The sequence below is a fragment of the Necator americanus genome, chromosome IV (assembly GCF_031761385.1).
Source record: "Necator americanus strain Aroian chromosome IV, whole genome shotgun sequence".
In the NCBI taxonomy this organism is placed as follows: Eukaryota; Metazoa; Nematoda; class Chromadorea; order Rhabditida; family Ancylostomatidae; genus Necator; species Necator americanus.
The window spans coordinates 24,439,726-24,449,333 of NC_087374.1; the positions used below are offsets into that span (position 1 = coordinate 24,439,726).

At 39.7% G+C, this 9,608-nt stretch overlaps 1 protein-coding gene across 2 annotated transcripts in view; it reads right to left on the minus strand.

Annotated features, from left to right (window-relative positions):
• Positions 1-9,030, minus strand: part of RB195_002551 (uncharacterized protein) — a gene marked incomplete at both ends in the record, with an annotated part of 35,655 nt that extends 26,625 nt beyond the window's left edge. The window contains 11 exons of one of the 2 annotated variants that reach the window (XM_064199862.1): positions 1,390-1,469; positions 1,624-1,743; positions 1,801-1,943; positions 2,007-2,102; positions 4,658-4,797; positions 7,192-7,298; positions 7,364-7,513; positions 7,572-7,709; positions 8,517-8,594; positions 8,728-8,796; positions 8,908-9,030. In XM_064199862.1, coding sequence (XP_064055743.1) covers positions 1,390-1,469; positions 1,624-1,743; positions 1,801-1,943; positions 2,007-2,102; positions 4,658-4,797; positions 7,192-7,298; positions 7,364-7,513; positions 7,572-7,709; positions 8,517-8,594; positions 8,728-8,796; positions 8,908-9,030 — 1,244 coding nt within the window. The remainder of the gene's footprint in view (positions 1-1,389; positions 1,470-1,623; positions 1,744-1,800; positions 1,944-2,006; positions 2,103-4,657; positions 4,798-7,191; positions 7,299-7,363; positions 7,514-7,571; positions 7,710-8,516; positions 8,595-8,727; positions 8,797-8,907) is intronic. The other variant, XM_064199861.1, reaches the window with a different exon arrangement.
• Positions 9,031-9,608: the final 578 nt, after the last annotated feature.

Consider the following 9,608-nt stretch of genomic DNA (forward strand, 5'->3'; position numbering starts at 1 on the left):
AGTGTGGATACAAGTGCCGGATTCCTTGTATCTGCATTGCCAAGACTGACTCATAACATCCTTGTATCCCGCAATATTTATCCTTGTATCCCGCAATATTTAACCTCCTTGTATCCTCGGTCCAGCCAGAAATCTGCAATCAACTGACTGGAAGGTGCAAGGAAGGAGTTGAAGATGCAAGCTAGGAAGATAAAATACGAGACATCGGATTGGCCCAGGTTAGACGGCGCTACCTATTGAATGCCGTTGATGAAAGTGGAGAGAAACCGTTTCTAGGAACATGCATTTGGTTGGTGGAGTTGGTGTCCTCTTCAACACGAGTATGGCAAAGAACATCGACTCTTCCGAACAACTTACAACTCAAATTGGACGTATGCGGATAGGAAGATGTAGTCCAACGCCAGCCTTGACAATCTCTGTCGCTTACGGCCCAATACCAAGCTATGAAGAAGTGGAAGTCGAAGCTTTCTATAGAGACCTAGAGAAATTCTAGAGAGAGAGTCATACCTTCTATAAGGTCGTTGTTGAAAACTTCAACGCCAAAATTGGCCCCCAGAAGAACGCCTGAACTTCACAGGATCATCAGGACCCAGGGCCTACAGTGGAATAAAAAAGGGGAGGTTTTTTTCGAGTTTATCATGACTACTAAGAACATCCATGGGAATTCCCAATTACAGAAGTCCTCCTCTCTACGTTGGACATGGGAGTCACTTGGTGGAGGGTACCATTCTGAATGCGAAGGCAGGAATGAGAAGACGTGGGACTGAAGGCTGATGGTCGACAGCTACACCATTTATGCTTTGCTGATGACATATTTCTCATGATTTGTGCAGAGCCGGCCATGCGCACGATTCCGTGTCAGCCTGTAGCTTGAGATTTGCTTGTATCAAGACCACTGCAGGTTTTGATCTATGGGGCGGGCTGCCAGGGTCCCTTATAAATGCCCTTGTGACTAATAGCTCTGGTACGGTGCTGCTAGATGCATTGAATGTGCAAACTGTCTGAATGCTTTCTGTAGGATGATGAGGCGTTTGAGAGGATGAATCACTTATGTAATTTCTAAAGAGCAATACCAATCTTTAACCAATCTTTGACGATGGGCAAGTGGGAGGAGTGATAAGATCTGGCGATGATACATCAATGACTTGAAAAATCAAACACTCGAAACAACTACTACCTGTCTGAATTTCACACAGGTATCTACAAAATTGTTATGCTGCAACTGTAGCTACTTCAAATAGAAAAAAAAACTGATAGTTTTTTTTCAAATCTGAGGGCACTAAAACTATCTAAAAATATTCTTTTCACTGCCACCAGTAACACTTTATATTGCAATTATAACCTATGAACTTGACAGGGAACGAAATTTATTTGGAAAAAATTTACTACCTGATGTTCTTCTTGTAATTGTGATTGTACCTTCCAGAAATCACTTTTATCATAAAAACTTTCGAAGATGGAGATGAAAGCTGGAATAAATAAGCTAAAGGAGTATTTTTATATTTATACCAAAGAAAATGACGACACAAGTTCAACTAATGACTTTGAAAAGAAGATGTCTACAAAAAAGAAAAAAAATGCGACTTCAGTACCTTGGATGCACCAACATTTCAAAGAACGTACTTCCCATTTTGCATCCTCAATAGTGAGCGTCAGATCATTCTCTTTAATAGTTAAGTAATGTACAGAACCCTGTAGAACGGAATCTTTCAGGGTTACGTCCATCCCATTTGACATTTTAACCTGAAATAAGATCATGAGAACACGAGAAGACAGGCTGCGTAGAGCTAACATCCTTACAGTGCCGGAGACATGGATTGGAACAGGTTGCATGGTTAGGCCGTTTTCAAGGCTCTCCATACTGTCAAATTCACCTGAGGCCACAGTCAAAACTGTTGTGTTTAGAACGTCTAACATCGGGGTAATGGGAAGAGCAGTCATGTCTGAATAATTAAAAGTTAGAATGCGAACTATGTATAATAGTTCACAAAGTAATCACAAAGTACCTTCAAAGGTGACAACTGCACCAAGAGAACTGTTTTCGAATGGGATGAGCGAGAGTTCTGGCCATGTAGTTTTGCTGAGACTACTTCTATCTACACCTAAAATTAAAATTACCATCATTTTAAAGAGATAACGAAGAATACATGCTGAGGAGGTTTTAGCATATGACTCCTTTTTTCTTTTTTCTTTTTTTCTTAAGAAGCTCTTCAGTGAACTGGAAGAAGAGCGCGCCGGTCAACGAGTACACTAAAGCGTTCTTATTAAAGTAACCACTGGTGATATTTATCTATTTCAATAATTCTACATCTACGGTCTGCAAAGGTATACAGAAAATACAGAAGTTCACTTGTAGAATCTTACTCATCAATATCTCTTGGCACTGTTTGTGTGTAGGAAAATGAAATGAAATTTCTTATTCTTATGCCTTTAAAACACAATCATCTGCTTTAGGATGAAAATTAGTTTTAGGAGTTCCAAATAGAAGTAACTTCCAACAACCGCTGTTCTAAACATTATCCTAAATATTTTAAGATTGTTTTCGAGTAAGATTAGGCTCCATACACGTATATATATGACATGTATATATGTATATATCTATATATGTATATGATCTGCTTCATAATAAAAAATAAATGCCTTTAAGCATTATTTTCCTGTCTAAAAATACATTGCCATCACATCACGTTTAGTTAGTGTATTCATTGCTTGTGGAACTGTGAATAAGTCTGTTGAGGAGTGGGTGAGGTAAAGCTATTGTTTCTCCACAGATGTTTTTCTTCTAACTCATCATTTTTTGGATTTGCATTTTTGAACCCTTTTCATTTACGCGAAAGAAATGCAGATTTCCAGACACTTCTAAAAGAAGAGTCTTGGAAGAGTTTAAACGCAAGATTTGAACTGCCCGCGTTTTTTTCACGATGTTGTCAGCGTTCTGCGTAGTGAAAGTTTTTGAAGAAACACATAGACAGTTAGTAAAATAGAGTATTCAGAAGGTGAGTTGTCTTCAGTAGAAGTCATAACGAAAATTGAGAATCTTTGGCCGATGACGTAAAGTTTTATTTTCCACATAAAAAAACTACCAAATGAAAAAAAAAACTGAAGAAAATAACTGATTGGAAAGTTCAAGCTAGGTCAGTTCGTGTCAGATCACATCGTGTCGCTCACTCAGCAGCAAAACTTCCGAACTCCGGAGAAAAGGCACGCTTATTTGTAATTTACGTTTTTTTATTGATCCCACATAAGTAGAAATTTTGTTTCTGGCTTTCTTGTGAATCATAGAACTCCAAGGTAGAAAGGCTGCATCTGCACCGACGATAGTTCGGAGCTGGACGAGCGACGCTTTTATCACTCCGGAGAACCACAAACTGGGAGATGACTGTTTGAAAAGATAAAAAATACTAAGTAGATACATCGGCTCCTCTTATCTTCCTAGAATATATGGAAATATTTGAAGTGCTGCCCCTTTTACTCAACAATCGTGCATAACCCACAAAAATTGGATAGAACTCTGTCATGGAATACCTAGACACTATCGCTGTGTCCAAATTTTCAAAATAATTAGACGGTGCAAATGCAGTTCGAAGTGCAAGACCGACACGGCGTGAAACCCTGACCAATTAGTATTTCTAAAGTAATATGAGTGAAAAAAATAGTAAAAATCACTAAAGTAAAAAAACACTAATAAATCAGCCTACTTGCTATGTATTGTTATTTTCAATGATATATAGGAAGAATCAAACATCCAGAATCGAAAAATGGTTTTTATTACATAGTTTTAACGAATAGGAGCTAAAATGAGAGACGTTTTTACGAACCAATGATCATTCTTAGAAATCCAAGCCTCAGGAGCCGGCTGTATGTATAGATTGGAATTTAGTGCTTAAAAAAATGTTAACTGTCAACACAACTACACATGCTCGAACGAGGGATCAAATCCACTTTAGGTGCTCACATACTACATTTCATTACTTATATGCTCATGAAGAGCTGCCTTGTCGTTGAAAGGCTTCACCCTACGAATCTGACAATTTCCTTGGTGGATTTCTAAGGGCCAAAGATTATACAGGGGCGCAGATCGCAAAAAACGGGTGTGATCTCTCGCTGCATTACTGTAAACAGACGTCTTCGGAATCTGGTTCCTTGCGACGTTCTCTATTGCAAAGCGCCACCCTTGCGCCCCGCCCCTGCTGCGATTCGTCGAAAATCCATTTGGAAGTCCCGATAGGCAATTCATCTTATCCGACGAAACGCAGGCGGGCGGAGCGCAAGGGCGTCACGTTGCAATAGAGGACGTCGTGAAGAACCGCATTCTGAAGCCGTCTGTTTACAGTGATGCAGAGAGAGATGAGCAAGATTTTGCAATCTACGCCCCCGTATAGTCATTTGCCCTCGAAAATCCATATCACGTCAGAATCGTGGGGTGGTGCCTTTAAACTGAAGGCTGCGGATGCTTCAGAGACCTCCGGTTGCTAGATTCACAGCGGACGTTTTGCTTTCACGTTTCTGGTTAAAATCGGTATTAAGAATCCCTACGAAATTTTCCTCATTCGAAACTGATCCGCTGAACGCTGGAGATAACGGCTAAGTATTCGAGGTTAAGCGAACAAATCAGAAGACAAATGTGTCGGAAAACCAAGCAGCTCCGAAAACGAACTTTCAATTATCACAAGCTCATTGAGAATATTGTCCAACTCATCGCTGAGTCTTCCATCGGCCGTGCTTACAGAGCGGGCGGCTGAGTAGAACACCATCATAGTGTCATTGGTTACGCCCATGAGTTTCACAGATCCGTTACTGAAAATAAGTAGCTATCAAGCCCGTCACTTATCTTCTAACTCGTTTACAATGTCGACTTCATAATTCCACAAGAGGTGTTAGCCGCATGACTGCGTTTACCTCTTATCGTATATGGAAGTGCAAAAAGAGAAGCACCAGCGCTTCAGACACTAGCTTTACCCACTGACATTTCTTGTTTCTTCAGAAGGTGAAAATAATTTCAAAAAAGAGAATCAATTCAACAAATCATTTTCAAAGACCTTCCTTAACGTGAAAATAAGAGCTCACAAGAGGAAAAGAGGGGAATAAAGAAAACAATAGTTCGAGGGATTAAAAATGCAAGCCCACGAATTATTTCGGATGGGTTTCATTTTTTTTTCTCCATTCCATAACTGGGTTGAAACAATACAGTCGCAATTATGATAGTCGAAGTTTAAGGAAAGACATTTGGTCATGGTCATTCGTTGTTCGTTTGATCATTACCGATAATTTAAATAGGGGATTCAAGCGATTGAATATAGGAATACGAGAATCGAGGTTCAGAGCCAACACGAAACTTGCCAGAATGACTGCCAGAAGTGATTCTCGCCTCTTCGGCACCTGTGCTCCCGGCTTTCGGACCTAGTAGACTACTGGGTCCGTACTTATGCATCATTTCAATAAACCTATATTTTTAATCTCTATTAATTGCATAGGAACCAGCAACAGAAACTACATGGAAAAATAAAACAGCAAAAAAGGATAAAGGATAAAGTCACTATTGTATCAATCCACTTGGGATGCGCCAACGCGTTTTACAGGTATCGTTGAGGTTTTGGAACGCGTGTTGGCCCATACAATAACTTTCAGGGGCCAGCCGATGATCAAGTCAGTGTTTTTATCCTTCCAGACAAGTCTGGTACCAATTTATCGATCCCGGAAGGATGAAAGGCTTGGTTTACACTGGGGCGGTTTCGAACCCTCGACCGTGTGGCTACAACGGACCTCTAACCAGCTGCGCCACACTCAAAAAAAACCAGTAAAAGCAGCGAAGAAACGTGAAGAGAGCTTGACGATGCAAAGGAACAGTCTCACATTGTGAAGTCGCTACCATATTTCATTAAGGTATTTTTGCCCATTCCGAAAGTGTGCAGTAAAACTCTTCGAAAACTCACATTGCAAAACCTCCTAAGCTCCAAAAATATGGAAGCTAGCATGAATGGACCAGTATATATGAATTTTTCATATATACTTGTATTATTGGGGCACATCTTCTCTTCGACCATTTCTGAGGCCGAGAAGAGCGCATATCAAGGAGCAGAGAAGAATTTTGTGAAGGTCAGATATGAATTCGAGAAAAATAGACATATTAGTCCCACAGTATTCACTAATATATGTATCTTCACATAATTTTTTGCCTTTGAGTTTTATCCAGGTTTGTGAACAAGGAGAAGACTGAAGATGGAGCAAAAGGTCCTATGACAATCACAAGCGATTCGATCTCCCCGTTCAATACACTAGGTGCCAGTAACGCATGATCCGTTGTTCTACAACCCCACTTCCGATCAGATCTGGGCAAGAAGTCGAAAAGAAGTAAACTTTTATTAGTATTACCGCTATAAATAGTCCATTATTCGATTTAATAAATGAAAAAGTGTTAGTGAACGAAATAACAAATTTCCGAGTGCTCATATATCGAATGAATGAGTGGCCGAAAAGAAAAGAATAAGAGTGTGTTCTTCACTATTCTCTCTTTTTGGTTAACTAATACCATGGTTGTTACAAAAATTTTTGAAAACAGGGAAATCTTTCGAAACTGGAGTCTTTCCTTCATCAGGTAGAAAGATTGGGAACGCAGAATTCCCTAGGGAAATAGAGGAATTCGAGAGACCAAGAACATTCAGAGACACAGCTCGCAGGATACCTGCGAAAAATGCGTCCAATACGTGAGTTGCGCTCCTTCATGAAATGTATACATATGTCGTACTAGAGCAGTTTGATGACACACCTACACAACACTTGAAAGCATACAACGTACGCAGAAATTTCCCTCCTTCTGGCAGAAAAATCAGCTCCAAAATCTTCTCCATACGTTGCTTTTATTGTTCATAAATCATATTTCAGGTAGGGCTTAGAGCAGTTCCTAAGAAGTTCAGCTCTGACTGCACGATCAATCGATGCTTCGGAACCGCTCCCGGGCCAAACGAGTCTTTCAAGCATTCTTGTTCGATAAATTGGTAGGAGAGTTGTTTGGGAGGGTAAGAAACGCTGACCTGACACATCTGCTAACCCCGCTAAAAGGGATTCTAAGACTACACTCGCGTAATCGCACTCCACAGCAATTGATCAGCGCATGCACTCTATCTTTTATCTATTTAGTCATATTTGAAACGTTTGAGAATTTCAGCAATAATTCCAAGTAAATGGACGTACTTGTACTTCGCAAGGTATTCGGTTCCTTCAAATTCTACTTTGAAGGACAAACTTTTTCCTCGGTACGTCAATCCTAACACCATCGCTTCCAGAACATCGACAGATTCCTGAAGGAAACCTACTGAAAATATAGCAGCCGTCAAAGAATTGTGCTGAAACCTCCAAATTTCACCTCCATCACTAGCAATGCATCAGTGATCGGTACCCAAGCGGTGATGCTGGTGTTCGTCTGCTCTTGTTTCTGAGTAGTGTATGAAATAGCACTCGCATTCCACAGTTGAATACGATAACCAGTTGTTGGCGGTATAGAGGTAGCGATCACCTTGAATAATTTCTTGGTTCTATTTCTACACTGTGCAACGCTGCAACATTGCAACCACCTCTACTGTGTTCTCTAGCCTGTACGTGTACTTTTTCGTGCTAAGCAGACTCTTTTGATTAGATCCAGGTGTAGAAGACACTTCCATGTTGCTAGAGTAGTCTCCATCTATGCCGACTTTATCACCATCACTTAACATCTGAAAGCTAGCAGAATTTGGCAGCCGTATACGAAATTTGAACACATACTACGTTATGATACAGCACGTACGGCAGTTGTTTGGCAGAAAAACAGAAGTCGTGTATATTTTCGTTTTTTTCTCAACGTGACCTAATTTATTTTTCTCCCTTTCGAGAAGTATGGGCACTACCCGATTTGTGAGAGCATGTTCTACCTATTTAGTTTATTCTGAACTCTGAAAACCCCTTACAAGAGACTTACACTTTGAATTATCAGCAAGAAATCAGCGGACCTAGCTCATGGCGTCGTCCTAATTGCGTCCTGATGGTATATATGATATTGCGAATAAAATGCAAAACAACTGAAGTAATTGAAATTATTTTCCAGAAAAAACTTCACAAATTTGAATATTCCCGACAATAAATAAGACCTAAGTCTAAGCTTTTCAGAATAAATAGTTTCTTGAAGAAATTTCATCGCGTATCTTTTCATGGCAGGAATGTAGGGCCCTTAGTGAACTTGAAATGTGGAATTTTGAAACTCTTTGAATTCCTTCAAATATACACATGAAAGAGTTGCGGAAATATTGGTGATTACGACATATTTTACAAATATGTAACTACTAATTGAGTCTTCTAGCACTTCGTTCGTATCGAATATCATATATCCTCAGATATCTGTGAGCCAAATCCAGTAACTCGTAGCCACTGGCAATTCAAAGGGTAGTTACCTTGTAGTTTTTCAGAGTTCAGAAAAGACTCAATAGATAGATTTTGTTCTCGCGAATCGGTTGATGTCCAAGAATTACTGTGCCTCCTTTACTCACGTAAGTGGAATGGTGGCGTTGAAGGTAGCCTGGCCTAATGTCACCCACAATGAAGATCTCATTCCCAACAGTGCTGGTCTAGAACAAATATATTATAGAAAATCACCTGAGTGGTATGCACACACATACAAATTTATTACAACTACTTGTAAGTAGCATTTAGCTTAGAATTCAAAAGTATGATAGTTAAAAGCAATTGTTTAGAACTTGCCGTAATCTTCGATGCAACAGCCTGGAATTTTTCTGCTTCTATAATGCCAAATGTGATGCCGGAAGTGCTCTGCAGAATACGGGACGTGCAGAATATGGTTGTTATTACTAGAGCTGTTAGAGCCACTATTTCTTTACTCTATCACGCTAACATGAAAAACTATTAGGAGCGGAAGCTTACCGGCAAGTTCCCATCTATACTACTGTGGTTATTCCCTCCCTGAAGAACGCTGTTGAGCGCATTTAAAACGCTATTCATAGCTTCCGGATTGTCGATGGTGATTTGTGACAAGTCCTTTATCATTTCGGTAAATTTCTGAAAATGAAAACCACATTAATGCCGCATGAAAACCATGAGGTCATCAACCGATAAAAAAATCCTCATTTGAAGCATACTGTAGCATACTGTAGAGTACTGTAGTCGATTTCAACAGCTTTGAAAGATTGTCTTTGAAAACTGTATCTATGTTTTCTTTTGGTTTTGGTAAAATTTGATTATTGGTCTGATTAGAGACAAATTCGTCTTTATCAAAGGCCAGTCTCACTGACTAGCTGGGGCGGTGAACCATCGCGTACTTACAGATTGTCACCCAAGGCGAATCGCTATGGTCACATTTCCTTGCAATAATAAAGTTTCAGCAAAACTTCGAAGTTGACGTAGCAATAAAACCATAAATACAGTTCCCAATGCCTAGGTTTCAAGAAGAGAGGACTTGGATATTGATGATCTTTGGGTTAGCCACTGCAAATATATTTCTAACGAGTGTAAACTGGGAGTCAGTGAAGGAAACAATAAAAGAAGAGCTTAGAAGTAAGAAAAATATTAATATAAGTGGAGCGGAAGCAGCAAGAAATTAGTGCCAATCGTCAAGATTTGCTGCA